This window comes from Delphinapterus leucas, chromosome 9 (assembly GCF_059928025.1).
Source record: "Delphinapterus leucas isolate spDelLeu-1000000601 "Yukka" chromosome 9, BTC_Dleu_Yukka2, whole genome shotgun sequence".
NCBI lineage: Eukaryota > Metazoa > Chordata > Mammalia > Artiodactyla > Monodontidae > Delphinapterus > Delphinapterus leucas.
Window position 1 is genome coordinate 25,233,517 of NC_143137.1, and position 23,252 is coordinate 25,256,768.

Here is a 23,252-nt window from a genome sequence, read left to right on the forward strand (position 1 = left end):
ATGGTACTGGCACAAAACCAGAAAGATAGATCAATGGAACAGGATAGAAGGCCCAGAGATAAACCCACGCACATATGGTCACCTTCATAACACTTACATTAGCCCACAGTTGGGCAAAATCTTCTAACACAAAGCCTATTTTATAATAAAGTGTTAAATATCTTATGTAATTTATTGAATACAGTACTGAAAGTGAAACGGAGAATGGTTGTGTGGGTACAGAATGGCTGTAAGTGTATTGGCTGTTTACCTTCCTGATTGCGTGGATGACCCGGAGCTGTGGCAAGGTCATTGCCCAGCATCACAAGAGAGTGTCCATACCACATAACACTAGCCCTGGGCAAGATCAAATTTCAAAATTTGAAGGATGGCTTCTACTTATTGAGTATCACTTTTTCACGATCACGAAGTCAAAAAATTCCAAATCAAACCATCCTAAGTTGGGGACCGTCTGTGTGTGTGTGTGTGTGTGTGTGTGTAATTACACAGTTTTTAGATAAATTTTGTTCTTGTAATAATTGTTTCTTCTCCTTTTTTTAATTTCTAAAAAATGTTTAACTTTTATTTGGTCTCTTCATGTAACTATTCTCTTTATTATATTTTGTATCTGTTCAAATAAACACTTTAAAAATTATAATAAATTATAATATAAATTATAATAATTAAATAAATAATTATTCTTATTCTTAGTTTTGACCACACTGTTGAAAAATGATAAAGGGCTAAAAGGTGGCATGGAAGCAGGAATCCATGGAGGGAAACATGGAGGAAAAATAACATGTAAAGGAGGAACTGATAAGCAGTCAACAGCAGATGTTTCATATTCATTTGCATATGTCACGGTCGAAAATATGGCACCATTGTGTGAGACACTGTTTTTTTATTATGTTTCTATAAATAATACTTATGGAGGATAATTGAAAACTAAAGACTACATTTTATTTAATAATGCTCTACTTTAAAACATCTACTTTAAGAAATGTCTATGGGGCTTTAATAGAAAATTTATTTACTGGTCCAAATATTAAATATCATGTATATTTAATTATAAATACTCATTATAAATCTAGTATCTGTCCTGCCATATTTAGAGGATCTTGAGCTTCCTTACACTTGTCCTTTCCTACCCTCAGCAAAGCTGATAGTTCATTTATTGGCGTATGCTTTATTATTCTCTGAAGCTGGTTTCCACCGTCCTCAATAAGTCCAAGGTTAAGGATTCAGACCTCACATGTGAACCAGCCCAGTTCTACATCCATAGTCTTCGCCCTTTGGTTTGACTCTTCATTTTGCTAACATGTGTCCTGACTAAAAGGGGCCAAAAGGGAGACAGCAAATGGATCAGAGCAAACCCATCTCCATCTCCACTAATGAAAACACAACGTAATGTCTCTGACCTGCCGATGGGTCAGCAACCCTACAATTTCTACCTGACAGGAGGGACACTCAGGATTGTGAGTTTTTTCCAGAATGATACTAGACGATGACATTTTGAATGTGTTTCCTATAAGCATAAAATATATTTCCTTATGAACAAATATTTTGTGCCTATAGTTCTATGTGTGCATGTTCCTTATCAAAAAGGCTAAAAAAGGTGTGGCTGATTTTGAGAGCGCAGTACCGTTATGTCTTTACTGTGTGAGGAATGGAGGAGGATTCAGAGAGAGTAAAATCAAGGCTAATTAATAACAGCAACAGCTACTGTTGATTGATTACTGTATGTCAGGTGCTGTGCCAATATTTTACATACATTGCCTTCTTAAATGCATTTAGTTAAGTCTGTGGACGTTTATAAATAGTGTGAGTGCCTTATCCTCAGTTGTACATTTCTTAAGTGGGGAAGGGATGCAGGGCAGAGCCCAGAGCTCTCATGTTCCCAAGTGGAGGCCACTGACTTTTAATTGTCACATTTATAGTTTAAAAGGTCATCATGTTGGGAACTCCCTGTTGGTCCAGTGGTTAAGACTCCTTGCTTCCACTGCAGGGGGCGTGGGTTTGATCCCTGGTCCGGGAACCAAGATCCCACATGCCATGCGGCAAGGCCAAAGAAAATGATCATCATGTTTATCTATCCAAGAGTTTCTATCCCAGCCTGGGTATTGATTTGAAGGGGTATGGGGCCCTCAAATTTTCATGGACTGTCTAGCTTTAGAACCTGATTTATTGTTTTCCTCTTGAAACTACATGGGTTATTTCCTTTAAATGTCAAATTCAAGGGTAAGGATCCACACTGCCTCAAAGACCAGAAAATTCACGTATTCAGGCAATGTTCTAGGTGTTGAGTTTATAGCAGTGAACAAAACAGGTAAAAATTCCTGGACTCATGGAATTTTTATTCTAGTTAAGGGAAAGAGACAATATATAAATTAGTAAAATATATATAGACTTTTATGCTAGAAAATAGATGCTGAGGAGTGAAATAAAGCTGGGGAAATAAATGCAGGTGGAGGGATGGGGGGTACAATTTTTAACTTCATGTTTAGGAAAGGGTCTCATTGAGAAAGAACCATTCAGAAAGGAACACTTCCTGAACGAAGTGAAGGGTTAGTTCATCAAATATAAAAGCCCCAAAGCAGAAGCATGCTTGGTATCTTCTAAGATTAGCCAGGAGGCCAGTGTGATGAGAAGAGAATGAATGAGGGAAAGAGTAAAGCCAGATCAGTTCAGAGGACCTTGTAGGCCATTATAGGGACACCATCAATGTGAAGTCACTGTAGAGTTTTGAGGGTAGGGGTGACCGAACCCAATTTATGAATAATGGGATTAAATTCTAGCTACCTGTGTTAAAAATCAATCAGATGATCAGAGAGAAGAGAATAAGAGCAGAAGAGGAGAAACGTATAGATGTCAACAGGACATCTATAGTGAAAATCCAAATAAGAGATGATGTTGGCTAGGACCAATGCAGTACCAGCGGGAGAAGTGGAAAATGACATGTATGAACAAATTTTGGAAGTAGAGTCAACAGGATTCAGTCACAGATACAGTGTAAGAGTCAAGGACAATTTCTATTTGCTTTCATCCCAACAATGGGAAAGATGGACTAAAGACAAGGAAGACCACTGGAAGAAGAAGTTTAGGAATGAAGATGGGATTCAGATGCTTTTTAGTTTTGGATCGTATATGTCAGACATCTAAGGGGAGCTACCCAGAAGGCAACTGAGTTTCCTGAGGGAGGCCTGGAATTAGTCAGCATATAGTTTTTAAGGCAGGGCTACCTACATAACTTGTGAGGCCCAATGAAAAATGAAAATGTAGGCTTCCTTATTCAAAAATTATTGAGAATTTCAAAACCCTGACAGAAGAACATTAAACCAAGTGTGAGGCCTTTCTGAGTGAAGGAGCCTGTGTACAGGCAGTGCACCCAGAAAGCTGGTCCTGCTTTAAGGCCATAAATCTGAATGTTATCATCAAGAGAGTAATGTGGCCAGATAGACAGATAGATAGATAGGCAGATAGATATCCAAGGACTGAGGTCTGGGATGCTTCAAGGTAAAGATGTTAGAGAGAATGAGGAGGACCCCTCAGAACTGACTGAGAAGGAGAAGCCAGCAAGGTATTTGAACTCGACAAAACAGAAACAATAATAAAATGTTTGATATGGACTTGGGATGGTTCATTAGTATCCAGGCTCAATCCAAAGAGCTGGTGGGGGTGCTGTGCGTTATCGCCTCTGGTGTCCCATTGCAAGGGGAGTCTTATTAGCTTGGATTGTTTCGTGATAGGTTGATTTGAGGCTTTTACCACCCACAGGGCAACTCCAGAGTTTCTTTGTAAACTTCTCCATCTTAAAAAAAAAAAAAATTGTTTTAATCACTTCTAGTAATTAATGAGATTTTGAAATCCATTGGCTGAAGCCCTTCTGAAAAGCAGAAGATCCATTTGTGGAGGTAGGTGACACTTTGGCGGACACACAGATGAGGGAATAGATAACAGAAGTAGAGAAAGGCAAAGGCAGGCTTTAAGTGTAAACGTAGCTTTCTCACTGGTCAGACTGTGTGAAGCAGACAAACGGGACCTGGCTGACTGCAGCAAAAAGTGAGATGAAACCACTCAGGGCAAGGCAGACAGGAATAAATAATCTGTTTCTTATCATATGGCACAAATCCGTCTGGGGTGTTAGGTTTCTTAACAGGTTACATTGGTTACATAGGGGTTGAAAACTCACCAGCTTGGATATCTGTGGAGTTCTGTGTGCAGGCAGCTGGTTGAAAGTAAAAGACTGACCTTTCCCCTGGAGTAATATAATCTCCTCCCTCCTTACCCTTCCTAGAGTCTTTAGTGATTCCAGGCCAGGACCTACGTTCAGTAGACCCTGGATGTGCACAAATGACTCTTGCAGAGAATGAAGAGGAAGCTGTAATAGGTCCCAGAAAAGATGTCATGTTAATATGCTCCATTGTGCCATCTCCTCCCTGGCTTAGCCAGAGATCATTTAAGTCAGCTTCACTGCATGTGACTGCTTCAGCCTCAAAATGTCCAGGGGCTGTGGAGGCAGAGGAAGTGACAGGCTATCAATGGACATAATAGAAAAGACACTCCTCTTCCTCTAGGTACTAATATTTTGGAGTGACAAGGGGCAGAGTGTGGGGCATAAAAGAAGGATGGAAAAAAGGAAGGTTACATTAATATATCCAGTACCACTGTCAGCATCTCTCAGTGGATTTATGTTGGCTATAGGGAGTTAATATAGTTTCCTCCTAATATAGTTACAGCATTCTGGTGAACTGTAACTTTGATACAGAGAACCAGTGCACTATTCTGTTCCCTATCAGCAAATAGGAGTTGACTTTTGGGCAAAATCTTATTCTGCCTACTTTGAAGTAAGATTACAAAAGCATTTTCCTTGACATCATATAGTGAGAGCAGGGCTGTCAGCTCTTCACTAAACTGTCCACTTTGGATAACTGGCTCATAGCCCCCTCTCTTATTCTATATACCTGGAAGGATGCTGTGTTGGCAGCCTTTTAGATTCAAAGTTGTAGGGAAAATCATCTTTGTTGAGCTACTACTGTTTTGCACCTTTGAGACATTTTATAAAGATTATGTCGTTCCACCTATAACCCTTCTATGAGAAAAGTATTATTTTCCCCCATTCCATAGGAAATAAATTAAAGGTCAGAGAGGAAAATAAGATCTCACAACTGTTCAATTGCCAGGGAAGTTTTATTAGAGTTCAGATTGTCACCTGGTGGGTCGACTAGGGGCTTTTACCATCCACAAGGCAACTCCAGAATCTCTCTGTAAACTTCTTTATCTTTAAAAAGAATTTTAAGTGGCGGTGCTGGAATTCAAGCTCAGGTCTGCTTGAACATGTTTCTTCCTTACATGGTTCAAGTAATTAGAATATTCAACAGGTATAAAAAAAAATCCACGAGTTTTTTGGAAACAAGTGCTCATTTTCAATCTTTTAATATGATCTTTCCATTTCTTCTTAAATATGGGAGATACTGAAAATCCTGTAATCCATGATGCTAAGAAATTAACTTCTCTAGAAGGACAGTAGGTGGCATTTCATTTCTTTGCTTATTTTGCTCTTACTGCTTTCATTGAGGTTATAATATATACGACATTTTAATTTCATTAAATATTCAAAGAGGAAGTTCAAAAACTCAGTCTACTCACAGTCTGAAGTCCTGTAACAAAGCCTTGGCCACTGTAAGGTTTTAGATTTTAGGGTATGATTTTTGTATAGATGCTTTTTATATATTAAACCCACATTAAAATTTTTCAGAAGCTGTTGTAAGAGAGCACATAAGATCTGTAATTTGCAATCACAGTGTCTAATGGAGGGCTTGGAACACTAAGCATAGTACTGTTTAATCCTAATGTCTATGTTTATTACATCTTCTTTTGAGTTGGCTTGCTAAGAGGATAGACTACAGTAATATATTTAATGTAGAAACTAGCATTCCAGAATCTTCTTCATGCTTAATATTTAACAAAATCAAGTTTACTATATATTACAGAAATTATTCTGAATAACGGGAGAAAATTATCACTTACATTTATGGTAGTGGATAAAATTTATAAGATTTTCAAACTAGAAAGGTATTTATGAATTATTTGGACTAGTATTATATGTTTTAGCAAGACCAACAGGTTAAGACATATAAAAAGAATCCAACTAATCAATATGGATGTTCCCATCATTTCATGGCTATACCTCTGGAGGGTTTTTTTTTTTTTTTTTTTTTTTGCAGTACACGGGCCTCTCACTGCTGTGGCCTCTCCCGTTGCGGAGCACAGGCTCCGGACGCGCAGGCTCAGCGGCCGTGGCTCATGGGCACAGCTGCTCCGCGGCATGTGGGATCTTCCTGGACCGGGGCACGAACCCGTGTCCCCTGCATCGGCAGGCGGACTCTCAACCACTGCGCCACCAGTGAAGCCCTTGTTTGGTTTTTGTTTGTTTTTTAAGTTAAACTGACTTGGCTGGGTCTGACTGGGACAAAACTGATGGTTCCCTATTTGAGTGGCTTTGGAATATTTATGTGTGGTTTGCATTTGGCTCTATCCTTTCCTTATCATTACATCCTTTCTCTGCAGCCCATTTTCTGCATAGCCTTTCTGCAGCAATGCTAGCTGGAGAATAAGTAGGAATTCAAAGAGGATTAACTATTGTATAAGAAGCTTATGAGTATTCATAATAATAAGTTGCTTAAAACTAGGTGGCAAAGCTTAGGGAGGTTCGTGTGGTTTAAAGGCACATATTCACATTTTATCAGGACCTTCTTAATTGCAGTAGATTAGTTCTCTCAAATTTAACACGAGTTTTCACTCGTTGGCAGGTAGCCTGAGAAGTCATGGCGTGTAGTCATTTATCACTTTGCCGAGGGATGTATCTGAATCACGTCTCTACTGAGGATGGTACGCATGAGCCCAACCTAGAATCTGGATTCATACCTCATCTCTTTGTGTTTCTTACTTAAAATGTCATCAACCCTGATGTCCATTTGACAGAGTGGAAAATTATGGAAAGCATATTCTGTATGATTTGTGTAAATTAAGGGTTTCTTGAAGATCTTCATATACTTAAAAATAATGAGTGGTATCTGAGTAATTATTGTGTGATTTCTTAGAGGTATATAAGAAGAAATGTAGATTATAGACGCTAGGGAAGCTTATACCCTGGTTGTGCATTTTTTATGGATTATTACAAAGTTCATATAAATTGTTATAATCACATAGTTATACATTAGCAAGTGCTCCATTGTATTTATTTTTTAATGCACTAGTGCTTAGAAGTAAAATAAGGACATTATAATCAGGATTTATCATGGAGGACTTCCTGAAGGAAGTGAACTTTGAAACAAATCGATCCTAAATATCACCTTGTTGAAGGGTGTTCCCATACTCACGATAGGGTCTTAAGCAAAGGACAGCCTTAGTGGTAGATAAATTGAACAGTAAACTCAGTAATCCACAGGATATGATTTTTCAGACAAGGACAGTCTTTTTACTAGTGCCTGAAGTTCTCTTCATGTTTCAGACAGTTTCTCACCTCAAGGCTTTGTCATCTGTTAAGAGAAACAGTCTCCCCTAGGAAAAGGAAGCCATAAGGCTGATTCAGGTATTTACTCTTGAAGGTAAATATATTTTGAGTCTTTATTAAAAAGGACACAATTAATTTGGGGATTGCTGGATGCAATCTGACAACTTTACATTTTCAGAGGTATCATTAGAATGAACAGACATTAATGTAGAAACAATAAATGCTGGAGAGGGTGTGGAGAAAAGGGAACCCTCTTGCACTGTTGGTGGGAATGTAAATTGATACAGCCACTATGGAGAACAGTATGGAGGTTCCTTAACAAACTACAAATAGAACTACCATATGACCCAGCAATCCCACTACTGGGCATATACCCTGAGAAAACCATAATTCCAAAAGAGTCATGTACCAAAATGTTCATTGCAGCTCTATTTACAATAGCCTGGAGATGGAAACAACCTAAGTGTCCATCATCGGATGAATGGATAAAGAGGATGTGGCACATATATACAATGGAATATTACTCAGCCATAAAAAGAAACGAAATTCAGCTATTTGTAATGAGGTGGATAGACCTAGAGTTTGTCAGACAGAGTGAAGTAAGTCAGAAAGAGAGAGACAAATACCGTACGCTAACACATATATATGGAATTTAAGAAAAAAAAATGTCATGAAGAACCTAGGGGTAAGACAGGAATAAAGACACAGACCTACTAGAGAATGGACTTGAGGATATGGGGAGGGGGAAGGGTGAGCTGTGACAAAGTGAGAGAGTGTCATGGACATATATACACTAACAAACGTAAGGTAGATCGCTAGTGGGAAGCAGCCGCATAGCACAGGGAGATCAGCTCCGTGCTTTGTGATCGCCTGGAGGGGTGGGATAGGGAGGGTGGGGGGGGAGGGAGACGCAAGAGGGAAGAGATATGGGAACATATGTACATATATAACTGATTCATTTTGTTGTAAAGCAGAAACTAACACACCATTGTAAAGCAATTATACTCCAATAAAGATGTTTAAAAAAAACAAACAAAAAAAGCCCCACTATGCTGAGCAAAAGAAGCCAGAAAAAAAATCATGGAGATGATAAAGGGATCTCTTCATCATCTTAAAACATGGCTACCTTGTAACCTCAGTATTCCAAGTTATTTGGGAGAAATTATATTTTCAGCTCAGGACATGAAAAATGTAAACAGATCAAAGGTTTTATTTTTAAAGAGGTGAAATATTCATACAATGGAATATTATTGACTCTTTAAAAAAAAAAGAAGGAAATCCTGCCATTTGTGACAACATGGATGAACCTGGAGGACATTATACTAAGTGAAATTAGTCAGATACAGAAAGACAAATACTGCATGATCTTACTTATGTGTGGAATCTAGAAGCAGACCCATAGAAGCAGAGAGCAGAATAGTGGTTACCAGGGGCAGGGGAAAGGGGAACTGGGGAGATATTGGTCAAAAGGTACAAACTTCCAGTTATGCAAGATGAATATGTGACTACAGTTAACAATAATGTATTGTTTACTTGAAATTTGTGAAGAGAGATCTCAAGCATTCTCACCACAAAAGAATAAAATAAAATAATGAAAGAAATAAAATGGTTACTATGTGATGGATATGTTAATTAACTTGATTGAGATGATCATTTCATAATATATGTTTATCAAAACATCAAGTTTTGATAAAACCTTAAATATATACAATTTCTATTCTTTGATTATACCTCAATAACACTGGGGAAGAAAAAAGATTAAAATACTGTCATGTTTGTTTTCATAACATAATGAAAAAAGCTAAAGCAGTGATTTTAGGTTTGACTTTTTCAGTTCATTAACCTCTAGATTGCAGGAAGAAAAATCTTCCAGAGGGACTTCTCTTTGTAAGTACCAGAGCAGTCAATTTCAGTGAAATAAGGATAAGGAATGAGCACAGGGGGAGAATTTTTCAAAATGCAGATGTCAGGACCCATCCCCAAAGGGCAGATTTCAGTCTTGGAAGGAGGAAGTCTTATACGTATTTTCTAAAAGCACCCACATTTATTTTGATCTGATGCAATCATCTAGAAACCCTCTGGAATTATCCTTTAGGAGGGCTATTAAAAAATATCAAGCCCTTATGGCATGCTTGTGATTTATCCAATTTGGAAGCTGGAATTAAGTAATTATGTGAAGGTGCAAACACTCGCATTATCCAAGCAATGGTGTGCAATAGCGATGATCTGGACTATTTCACCCCCACTCTATTTCCACTATATATAAGTTACCTTCCAGGTTAGGTTTACTGTTGAAAGAATAACATTTGACCTTGTGATACCTCCCTGAATAAGGTTTGTGTGACATAAAATGTTAGTCTTTTGCTAGATTGATTTCGCTCCCTTTCTTATATATGCTTAATTATAATCTAAGGAGGAAACTAAGCTCTATCAGCTTACTTGTTTGTTTTTGTTTGTTTTAAAAAATTGGGCTTCATAAACAATACAACTTTACCCACATTTGCAGGTGGGGATAAAGGAACGTTTCACTATAATTAAGGGCAGTTTTAATAAGTGCCTTCTAATGCACTGTTAGCAGAGAAGCTGGAATAATCTCAGAAAACCGTTATATTATTTGCTTTATCCTAGGTCAGGCTTACCAACATTGATTCTATGTTTTTTTTTCCTTCTTCAGATGTACATCCAGACAACAACACTTACTGTCTCCATGAGTTTAAGTGCTTCGGTGTCTCTGGGCATGCTCTACATGCCCAAGGTTTATATTATAATTTTTCATCCAGAGCAGAATGTTCAAAAACGCAAGAGGAGCTTCAAAGCTGTGGTGACAGCTGCCACCATGCAAAGCAAACTGATCCAAAAAGGAAATGACAGACCAAATGGCGAGGTGAAAAGCGAACTCTGTGAGAGTCTTGAAACCAACAGTAAGTCATCCGTAGACTTTCCGATGGTCAAGAGCGGGAACACTTCCTGATAGATGTACGTTGAACATTCTTCTACTGGTCTTGGGGACTGTGCTACGTGGTTCCAGGGGCCTGGTGGTACTCGCACACCATGAGACCATCACAGCAGTTAGAACCATTTGGTTAGAACAAAACGATTTCAAGGCAAGTGGCTCCTCTCCAGAGCATGAACATAAACACGAAATCTCTTTTACAAAGTGTGACGCTCAAGTCTCTCTTTTGAGGCATTACAGAGCTTGAAGCTTGGAACTATGCTTCATTTATAAAATTATCCTTTAGCTCTTAGGAACTACTCTCCAATCTTTTTCAGTTCAATACTGGTCGCTCTTTACAGAATTAATAGTTAACTAGTATTTATAAGGCATGCTAACAAAGATCTTACACAAATAAATGATACGTTATTCAGATATTTAGGGAAATGAGAAAACTAGTTAGCTAACATCTTAGGTTAAGTCATAGTCTATATTTGTTTCCCCAACGTGGTCCCCTTCTTTGGTTTCCCTTGATTTTCCTTCTTGGATATATTAAGATAATTAGAGCTCTTCTCTGAAAGCCTCATGACCCTGAAAACAGGCCCCCTTCTACAGCCACCACTCCACTTTTCCGTTCCTCACCTATTATCTTCTCTATACTCATCCCTGAAGAAGCACATAACAACATACTGGTACCAAACTAAGCCAGTGGAGTTTAACTGAGCTGTTCAAGTCCATCTTGGACTCTATGGAAGAGTAGCAAATAGATTGAAGTTATGTATTGCAAAATACCAGAAAGCTGAATAAGGAAAAAAAAATTATATATATATATGTGTGTATGTGTGTATAACCTATACATTACGAGATTCTGTATATGGTTCAATATAACACAGGCATTAAGGATAAAACCCTACACAAAAATGCCCTCTTCCTCTCGGATTCTGCCAGGAGGCTGTATCTCCTTTTCTCTGTACTTTTGACATGAAATACAGAAAAGATTGAGATGACTTTATCTGATTTAATTATTATAACAACTTATAGTCTTCACTAGATTCACAAACCTTCCCTTGCATCAAGAGTTCCAGATGAACACTGTCTACTCTAATGCCCCACATGCAGAACTATCCTTAGAAGATAAGTATTGATTAATTAAACCTATTGGCTTCAATTACTATCAGACTTCTTGGAATGACTGGCCAGGTCCTCTAGGAAGATGACCTTCAGCTCGTAAATATCAAATTTAGTTACTTGTAGAGAAAGAAGCCTTTTAAGAGTTTCACAGACATTCCCCACATACTCACTCTTCTGCAAACATGAAATCTTGAGGAAGTGCAAGAGGAGGTGATTATAGATAAGCAGTTGACTAAGAGTGGGGCTATCTGGGCTCCCAGCAAAGGCTGAGCTGTAACTACTCTCAAAGGCATCAGTGTAGAATGCTTGTGATTTCAGGGCAGAATTTTATTTGTTTCTTCTGCCTTGAAATCACCAGTGCAGGAAGTTAAAACCTAATGTAGGATGCCAATAAACTACTTTTGGCCAGTGATACACTTTGAACACTGGCACTCTCAGGATGACTCACCAGAGTCTATAGTTGTACTTGGTTTTTAGCAGCAATCCAGAATACCTTATATAATATGGTTGCACATGGAAACAAGCAAATGTACCCTGAAATAAACACCAGTTATCCTGGACTCACCTCTGAAATGTGGTAAGGAAAAAAATTAATAAACTTTTTCCACCGCTTTAAAAAAATAAGTTAGTTCCCTGAAGGGAAAATTTGCTGTATTGCCAAAGACTAATCCCATGCTATAGAAATAAGTCTCATACATTTTGTTTTCCTTTTATTATTTTCTGTGGCCGTTGAAATGGAAATTTCATAGCATGTGTACGTTCCCCTCTTTTCTCTGAAAATAAGAATGAAAGATTACAAATGTGAAGGCTGTATGATGGCTAAGCCTCTAATATTTCGGAGGAGTTGAATGCTCACCTTTGGAAGGTAAAAGAGAGTGAAGAAGGTGAATCAAGGTAAAGTCAATTATGGCCTCAAAGAAGGTTAAATTGTACTTCGGGGATTTTACCGTACTAGTCATATTTTACAGGAGTGGTTTGGGTTGAATAAATTAGGCTCAGATAAAGTGATTACAGTTTACGCATTCAGGAGAGACAGAGTAGGAAATCCTCACACATCCTTCTGCAGTCCCACTCCCGGTAACAGCTGTTAACCTTTGATCACTTAAGGACTAGCTACAATGTACCCCTTGTGTGCTTGTTCCCTTTACCAAATGCACCAGTGGTTTGAATGGAAAAAGTAAAAAGTCTTCCAAAATCACAAACTCTCTAAAACGACCAAAAACTTGAAGAGCTTAAATGCAATATTTTTCTTCTAAAAGTGTGTCTTATGTCTTTAGAAGTATAATTGAATATTGGAAAGCTTTTGCCATTCAACTCTCTGTAACTAGTGCCTTGCCTCCTCAGATTTAAAATACCTCCTTTCAAAACCGGTGGAGCCTATTCTCAATCTAACCAGGACTAGTTAATCCACTGGAACAGTGTCCGTGTTGCCGCATCCTCATACTTTCTGCTACCAGACTTTTGATAAATCACCACTACCACAATGACTTGACAATGACGTACAGGACAGTGTTTTGTAAACTATAAATCACTATATAAAGGTAAATGTATCATTGCTCCCATGAAAATATAGATTGGTTTGTGAGTAACAAAAAAGAAGACAAAATTCAAAAACTATTTTTTTAGCATCCTCTTTTTTAAAGATTTTTTTTTTGATGTGGACCATTTTTTTTAAAGTCTTTATCGAATTTGTTACAATATTGCTTCTGTTTTATGTTTTGGTTTTTTTGGCCCCGAGGCATGTGGGATCTTAGCTCCCCGACCAGAGATTGAACCCACACTCCCTGCATTGGAAGGCGAAGTCTTAACCACTGGACCGCCAGGGAAGTCTCTCCCTTTTTTTAATATGTGGAGGATTTTGATAATTATGGCTACTATGCTACACTCAGGATTTTTTTTCTGACCAATTAACTGTATTTATGATATGCATGCAATGTTTTTCTTTCATAGCTGTGGAGTTCTACAAGTCCATCATTCTTAGAAATTTCATCTTAAAGATGACTTGTTAATGCCAGAAATTCTGATCACATATTTAAGGAAAGCTTCTAATGGTACACAGAATAAATAAAAGCAATGTGAAGCTAGAAGGGAGACCAAATGACTCCATGTTAATGACTGAATTTGCAGAACACTACATTTCACACATAAAAAGGTCAAGTGTTGTTTCATACAAGTGTGGAAAGAGAGTTAGAAACAAAGTTGGTATATATGAATTTTATCAACGGTACCCAATTAACGAATGCTGTAACACGGTATTCCTTAAGCTCTATTCATGCATAATTCATGAAAACAGCTGCTTCTGGAGGTAGATCTCCTTTCTCTAGCTTATGAACACAGTGTGGTGTGCACAGGAAATTCACTGTTGCTGTATTCAAGCCTGACTTTCACATAAGCACATTCATCAGCGGAAGTATTACATTAGCTTGTATGTCCATCTCCGATCCCTTTTGTTCTGTAACACTTCTGGGATAAAGGTAAAGGTATCACTGCTGCCATGAAAATATGCAGACATACCTCGTTCTACTGTGCTTCACTCTATTGCATTTCCCAGATACTGCATTTTTTTCAAAAGTGAGCATTTCTGACAACCCTGCATTGTCAGATGATGGTTAGCATTTTTTAGCAATGAAGTATTTTTGTCTAATTTAGGTATGTCCATTGTGTTTTTAGGCATAAGGCTATCACACACCTAGACTACTGGATAGTGTAGACATAACTTTTATATGCACTGAGAAACAAAAAAATTTCATGTGACTTGCTTTATTGTGATATTCACTGTATTGCAGTGGTCTGGAACCTAACCCACAAAATCTAGATTGGTCTGTGATTAATAGAAAAGATAAGACTTAAAATTCAAAAACTCTATTATTTTAGCATCCATCTTTCTTTCTTCTTGGAAGAAAAAAACGGAAGATTCTTGCAAGGTATCTGCCATTCACATCGTTTCAGTGTTGACTAAATTATGTTTCCAAAGCCTTACATCCTTCTTCTGATCAGAAAAATTAAGATTACTTTCTTTTTGTAAATTATAGTCTTAGTTCTCAATAGAATTCTACATCTTTTTCCCTGGAGGTTACTTCTAAGAGTTCAAACAATGAAATAATTTCTAAAAAGCTTTAGAGTCTTGAAGTTGGAATGATCCTTGAAGATTAACATCTGAATATCATCTTCGTTAAGGTCTTTAGGCTCTTGTTCCTCTGTTACAACCATAATTTTTCTTTCTAGCTATCTGCAAATTTGGTAGATATTTCTCACATTTTTAGTTACTGTTAAATATACTGAATAGGGCAGGAAGTTGAGCAATCTTTTAAAGGGTCGTTTTTCTAACTCATAATTTTTCTCCATCTTGTCTACAAAGATCATATGAAAGTCTTTCAAAAGCATAGTTGAAGCACAGATTTCATTTTCTTAGAATATATTTAGAGGCATATGAGAGCATTATATAAATTTAAAAATAAAGACCATAAAAATCACTGTGTTTCACTTCACACCAAACCAAAGGTAAAAGACACCCTACCTTTTAGAAGCATAAATAGAAAAGTAGCATTCCATATGGACTCTCTAAGACAACAGCCATTCCCCACAAATCTACTGTGCCTCCATCCTCACAAAAACACAATGTTGTGGATTGTGGACCAGTGATGAAGCTGAGGCCCCATAACCTGGTTCAGTGACGTTTTTTCACTCATTTTGTAGAGAAGAGAATGCAATTTAAAACCAAGTCTACTGGTGTATAACAGAAACTAACACAGTAGTGTGAAGCAATTGTACTCCAATAGAGATCTATTCAAAAAAAAAGTCTAAGATCTACTTCCTTTCCACTGTCCCTCAATAATAACCTAAGGTGAGCAACATAGAAAGATACGCAGATATGTCCCACCTGTTTTTGGCATGAAGCTCATAATATTCAGTGAAATAAAAAACAGCAAAAACCTCTACAGCTAGCACTTCCTGGGCTCCCTGTATTAATTTTAGTGACTGTGGACTTTGTCTGATCCTGGTCTCTGGTAAGAGCTTGTCTGGTCAATTACCAGTATTCATGTACACTACAATGGAATGAGTCTAACTGCCAATTATTTCAGAGAAGAAACTTTACAATTTCCTTATTCAATGTTCAAAAGTAAATTATTCTCTAAAAATCTGTTTCACCCTGAATTGAATTTATATAGTGAAATACATACGTTTTGCACTTTTTCTTCTTTCTTCTTATGATTTTTCATTCCAGAGTTCCACTGAAAAAAATAAGATATCACTTTTGAATTTTAAAACAGATTTATTCCATCACATCTTTCAAAAATGCAAAGTAATTATTTGGATTTAGATTTGTATTTCTGGAAATTTAAGTATGAATATACTTAAACTTAGAATATTTTCTAAGTTTAGACTTAGAAATATTTAGAATTAGAACATTTAGACTTAGAATATTTTCTTGTTCATACTTTTCTAATAATCTTACAATAATGGGTTTAGTTCATGATAAGTTCCTTCTTTGAGTCTTTATTTATTTTTTAAACATCTCCATTTGTATCCTTTGGATGAAACCAGACCATAAACATGTGTTGGCAATACACATTGATATTGTACTGTGTTCACTTCTAGAGTCTAAAAGTACTATTTTTAAATGGAAGATATATTCATTCTCAAAGCATGACTAATTATAATGACTAACCCTTTCTTGGTCATCAAATCAGACTCAAAGAATTGAGGTCTTTAACGTGGGTTGTAAGAAAAAATTCTTTTTTCATTTTGCAGGATAGAGAATTTCATCTGTTCTTTCATTTTTTATATTGTAAATCTGTTAGTCAAAATGCACATTTAAATTGAATTTCACCTAAATATATTAAAGACCAGGGCATTCACATTTTTAGTTTTCTGCCAAATGTCTACACTATAAATGAGACTAGTGGTTTTATAGATTAAAAACTCTGCTGCATTTTTATTTCTACAATTGTTGAAATCCTACTACACTGTTTAAAATAATAAGTAACAGGTTGTAAAGACCACATATCATAAAAAGTCATTGCAATATTTGAATTTTAAAATCAGTTTAACAAACTAATTTATTATTCTGTACTATAATTTGTCTTAACAGCTTCCTCTACCAAGACGACATATATCAGCTACAGCAATCATTCAGTCTGAAACAGGGAAATGATACAATATGAAGAAATGTGGTATGCGATCTTAAACGATGAACGTGACACCACCGACACTCACTCCTGGAGATCTCTGTAGACTACAATCAATCAAATCAATAGTCAATCTTGTAAGGAACAAAAACTAGCCACAAGCCCAAAGTATCAATAACAGGGAGTGAAGAAACCCATTTTATATAATACAACCAATGAGTGTCAAGCTAAAGTATTGCCTACTCATGAGCAGTTAAAAAAAAAAAAAATCACAAAGGGAAAACTAACGTTAGCTTGTGAAAAAAAAAATGCTGTTGAAATAAACCATGTCTGATGTTATTCTTGTAAGTATTTTTCTGTGATTGTGAGAACTCCCGTTCCTGTCCCACATTGTTCAACTTGTATAAGACAGTGAGTCTGTTTCTTGTAATGGCTGACCAGGTTGAAGCCCTGGGTTGTGCTAAAAAATAAATGCAATGGTTGACGCATGCAATTTTTTATACAAATAATTTATTTCTAATAATAAAGGAATGTTTTGCAGATGTTGAGAGTTGTTTCGTTCCAGTTTTAAAGCCAGGGAAGACTCTTTCCAGTTGGCACTGCTGCTGTTAAAGCCCCGGTGTGCCAAGAAACGACTATTTCCTCGAGGAATGTCTTTTTGTACGTTTGCGTGTATGTGAAGAACACGGTCTTTCATTTCTCTATGAAAATATTATTTGTGTAAGATTTTTGTGAATATTTCAAGATTTATGTGGTAGCTTTTCATAGTAATTGCTTCTTTTATGAAGAATCAAGCAGTAGCTTGAGGTCAATTGCTTCAGGTATCGTAATTAACAAATGATGAGTTAAACTTGGGAGAATGTAATCTGAAAATCACCATCTAAAAGTATATCCAAGTGTCACTGAAATTCTCCATTTTCTAAGTCAAACATTTGCAAAAAGAAATATTCCAAGGTGTGTAATATTAACTTTTTCTCACCTGGGCCTAGTATGCACTGAAATCAGTGAAGTAACGGGCCTTACCCAATACATTCCTTAAAGCACAGAATTAGCGTATTTATTCCCTTGGCATCACTAAAGAAACCACAGTCCAGATAACATGTCAGAGCTTTCTTATTTTCCAAATGAAAACATTCATTGGTTCATAGAACAGTATCATTAAAGAGAGAGAAAACAGGGAGCCTGTGTCATGCTAATAAACCACACTAGGATGGGTAAGAGGAGCCTGTTAAAGGCTTTCAAATCTGCTCCCATTTTCGTCCTGGGCGCCTCCATTCTACACCGTCCCAGACATCCATCAAGTCAATGGTTCTCTACAATCATTTTGTTAGTAAATGTTCTCTCTGCTGAGTTAGCTTGGACAGCTCATTGCATCCCTTATAGATACAAAGAGCTATCTGTGCTCTGTAGCTTCAACCCAGATATTGACAGTCACTTTATTTCACACAGAGAGTTGAAGTAGCATAGCTTAGGCTCCTTCAGCATAGAGCAGCATTTCCTAGATACCAACCCAGACAGAGAGCTACATACAGAAGGAAATAGGTACTTATTGGCCTCTTGTTGAGTTTCTCCTAATAGTTATTTGTTGTTTGTAGATAATATTTAAATCAAGAGTGAGAGTATTGTTTTCAAGTTTTCAGATTATCTGAATTACTGATAAATACAATCCTGTAATCAGGATCATAAACCCACCTCTAGGTGTGCCTTTCTAGATAAGACCTAGTTTAAAATGAAGGAAACTCATAACTGCACATTTAGTATATTTTATTGTGCCATGTAGCTCAGTACCAATAGCCATACCAAGAAAAGTAATTATAATTGTATTTTAATTTTTAAACTGACAGTTTTCTTTGTATTGGAGATTATTAGTCATTTTAAAGATTTTTTTTAAACTAGTAAGTATATACATGTTTGCTTGAGAAAAATGCTTGAATTTTACAAGCCTTGCATTTCATTCAGAGAGAAATTCAAGTACATATTCATATTTTCATTTACTAATTGACTTTAGTCAGGGTAAGTGGATACAACAGGGTGATTATGAGAGCAAAGCTGGCTTTCAGGCCAAAGGTGGGTTTTTATTATTATTATTATTATTACTTTTTCTTCTAAGGCTTTAGGAAGAAAAATAAAATATTAAGCAAAATTCATGACGTTTCAAAATTGTTCTTCCTATTACAAACTTACCAATGGGTTTTCTTTCCTAAGTACTTTTATAAATAATTGATAATTATTTGGTGTTCTACAAAATCTTTTTAACTCATAATAGAGTTGAATAATAGTCCTCATAGATTTACATATGCCAATCATCCTTTATAACATTATCTCAGTGGGAGATTTTCTTGATGAAACTGTCACCTTCCCCAGGCAGTGGGAGGATAAATTCCCTCAACCTCTTACAGTAGGAGCTGGAGCATTCTGACCTCCGCTGTGGTTATTTTCTCAGGGATTTTGCTGAGGGTTCAGGAGATAGTTATACATGCTGGGACAGTGTGGGGAGGCATCCTGTAAGGAGAAGGATTTAGCATGTGCCAGTAGTGGTTCATAAGTCCCACGCTTTAAAACTAACTGCTGTGTACTGTAGATAAGCAAATGCGAAGTTGCAGGGAAAAAATATAGTATTATAGTCTTTAGAATCGACCTTGTGTTTTATTCTGGCCAAGAAATGTCACATCTAATCTCAGCATGCCAGAGGGAATACTAAAAATGTAGCCTAAGGCAACGTTCAGCAAATGCCACTAGTAGACAATAAGCGATATATCAGTGTGACCTTGGGCCAACCAAATCTGACCTCAATTTTTTAAAAAAATTAGCTTATGCTAGCTAATATCTAAAGGCATCTAAATCCATGATGGTTGATCTGGCACAAACTCATTTTATTTTTAAGGAAAACTAACCATAAATGTAAGCTTGAGGGAAGACCGTTGGAACATGAATAGGAACTAAATGATTAAGCTTTATTTTTAGTGTTTATCAGAAACTTTTACAGAAAATGTAACATTCAGATGAACAGGATTTTACTTTTCTAACTTAAATGCCATATTGCAGGAAATCTCACTAAGAACAGAAGTTTGTGTCATCTTATTTCCTTCCCCTTTGACTATATTCTCTATTATTTACCAATGACAGTGAAGAAAGAATATCATCAATTTTCTACATTATGTTAGCCAACACTGATATTTTATTTATTTTTATTTATTTTTTTGAGTCTATCTTTTTTTTTAAAATTTTTATTGGAGTATACTTGCTTTACAATGGTGTGTTAGTTTCTGCTTTATAACAAACTGAATCAGCTATACATAATACATATATCCCCATATTCCCTCCCTCTTGCGTCTCCCTCCCACCCTCCCTATCCCACCCCTCTAAGTGGTCACAAAGCACCGAGCTGATATCCCTGTGCTATGCGGCTGCTTCCTACTAGCTATTTTACATTTGGTAGTGTATATATGTCAACGCTACTCTCTCACTTTGTCCCAGCTTACCCTTCCCCCTCCCCGTGTCCTCAAGTCCATTATCTTTGTCTGCGTCTTTATTCCTGTCCTGCCCCTAGGTTCATCTGAACCAATTTTTTTTTTTTTTAGATTCCATATATATGTGTTACCATATGGTATTTGTTTTTCTCTTTCTGACTTACTTCACTTTGTATGACAGACTCTAGGTCCGTCCACCTCACCACAAATAACTCAATTTCGTTTCTTTATGCCTGAATAGTATTTCATTGTATATATGTGCCACATCTTCTTTACCCATTCGTCTGTCAGTGGACCCTTAGATTGCTTCCATGTCCTGGCTATTGTAAATAGGGCTGCAATGAACATTGTGGTACATGTCTCTTTTTAAATTATGGTTTTCTCAACGTATATGCCCAGTAGTGGGATTGCTGGGTCATTTGGTAGTTCTATTTTTAGTTTTTTAAGGAACCTCCATACTGTTCTCTATAGTGGCTGTATCAATTTACATTCCCACCAACAGTTCAAGAGGGTTCCCTTTTCTCCACACCCTCTCCAGCATTTATTGTTTGTAGATTTTTTGACGACGGCCATTCTGACTGGTGTGAGGTGATCCTCATTGTAGTTTTGATTTGCATTTCTCTAATGATTAGTGATGTTGAGCATCCTTTCATGTGTTTGTTGGCAATGTGTACTGATATTTTATTTATTCAGCAAGTGGATGAAATGATATACTTAAACTCTATTATGCAACCTTACCAATTTTTCTCATTTCATTTATTTAATGTCAGTGTTTCATCTATCTTTTAGAATAAAATTGCTAAAAATAACAATAAGCTTGCATAAAAGGATGAATAAGAAATAATACCAAATTATAGAACATTCTAATCATACAAAATAATGTTTAGAAATGCTTCTTTTTTCTTTTATTATGGTTCTCCTTTAATGGAGATATGAATAATGAAGAAACACTTGGCTTTAGCTAGAAGAAAAGATTTCCTTAAGAAAAAATGAAGCCTATGAATGTTCAGAAACTTGCTGTCATTCTTGGAAAGTGTCATATTATAGTAGCAAAAAGAAGAATAATTATTGTTTAAAAAAAAAAACTATTGTCTATGATCTATTTCAGTTTTTTTCTTACAAAAAATTTTTTGTAGCATAACTTTTAATGATATTATGACTTATGGGTGCCATTATTTTTTATTTAATTGAACCCTTCATTGGGACATTCAGAATATTTTTCTCTCTGTTGAACTCAGTGTATTATAAATGTAAAGCCTTGTACTATATTTTGGCTACTTTCAGAGTGATAAGGATAGAGGAAAAGAAATTTCACCTATTAAATATTTTTCTAATTGTGTAATGCCTTATTAAGTAGTTTTAGCAAAGCTAACTTTCACAAATAACTTGTTACAAAGTCATGAAGGCCAAGCATGGATTGGGACCTATTAAAAAATAAGAATCGGCCATGTAATGACTTGGATAGGAGGTAGGGGTGATGTGGTTATAGAAAACAGGAAAGGCAAATCATCCATGTGATGTATCAGATTTTGAAGTAAGCATATAAGATTATTTACCAATGAACTAAGTTTCATTAGGTAAGTTCACTAGAACATAGGATGATCTTGAGAGCTAATGAAAATTATCAGAATGTTAAAGTATCATTCTGAAAGAGTTAAAAATATTGATACAACTTTCATAAAGAGGTAAAATGGAAAAGTCAAGGATTTTATTCAATCCATTTATTAATTAGGGAACCAGTAAGATGTTAAAACTAGCACAAAGAGCATTTGAGAAGCTAATGACGTATATAATACATTCAATATATAAATAAATATGGGATAAATCAGAGGATTAGATATAAAACTAGTTTAGTGTCTTAAGGTGTAATAAACAGTAAACTTAGAGGTTATCTCTTCCATTGGACAGACATTATTTGAAACTACTGGATAAAGTTTGACAAATTAACCCCTGTATCTACAGAGCTATAAAATAACCATGTTGATAGAAATTCAAATGTAGCACTGTGCTGGAAAAAAAAAAAATCACCATTTTTGCCTATTTCCATGTTTTGGATAATTTTTCTAAGTTATATTTTATTGTTTTGTTTCCCCTAATGTCAAGCACTGCATTTGCAGTATCTGAATATTAAACATCACAAATGCGCTTAAAATCATACTAAGATAATCCAAGTTAGTAATGGAAGAGCTCTGGGATGGGACTGTATTGTAATTATTCTGTCCTATCTTTATTCTTTACTGTGTGTGCAATTCAGAGGCTGGATTGAATAAGACGATACGGAGGATAGATGTGAATAAGTGTGTAGCTGCCTTCCGCTAACAGTTCCTTATCTGGCAGTTCCACAAATAATCTGTGGAAGCCTGACTTCTTCCTTTTGTCCCATAGGTATTGTCATCTCTAGGGGGTATTTCGTCTCCCTTTTTTTGTAGTATATTACACTAAAAGGGCAAATTAGTTTTTCAAGAGCATCCCCAAAGATGACAAACCATGGATAATTTATCCCATATCCATGCATATCTTCTAGTTGTCCTTGGCTATTAACCCTTGCCCACCCCAACAAGGCCTTTTCTCAGATCCTGCCACTGGCATCTTCCAGGCAAGAGAATCAAGAATGAGTTCTTCCCTGTCAAAGGGCTGCAGTTGGCAAGGGGAGAGGTATGATGAATAGAGCTCTGCTTTTCTACAAATATGCTAGAATTTATGAACGCCCATGTACCCCCTCACTTCAATTTTCTGAATGGAGTACTAGTAGCACTGGAGCTCAATAAGAATCTTCACTAATCTGGAGGAAGGAAGAAAAAGCACCCTGTAGGAAGCAAAATTATAAAATAGATGAGATGTGGTTTCTGTACTTATTGTTTTTCTCATCATGTTCTTGAACTTCTCTGTACCTCCTGAAGATGTCATACAGTTGACTGATAGCCTCTACATACATTCTAGGTATTCAGAGGTCCTCTTTTCCCATTTTCCATTTTTGGACCCACTAATACTTTGCCATGCTCCAATGCCTCAATCCCAAATTACTTTTCGATGTCAAAGTTGTCCCCATCCCCAATACAGATATCAAATAGGCATATCAAAGGTCCCTAGGGAAGCTA

General features: G+C 36.4%; 1 protein-coding gene across 1 annotated transcript in view; it reads left to right on the forward strand.

Annotated features, from left to right (window-relative positions):
* LOC111182370 (metabotropic glutamate receptor 8) overlaps nucleotides 1–23,252 on the forward strand; it is a 161,282-nt gene that overhangs the window by 67,122 nt on the left and 70,908 nt on the right. The window contains exon 3 of the mRNA XM_089917075.1: nucleotides 10,167–10,413. Coding sequence (XP_089773201.1) covers nucleotides 10,167–10,413 — 247 coding nt within the window. The remainder of the gene's footprint in view (nucleotides 1–10,166; nucleotides 10,414–23,252) is intronic.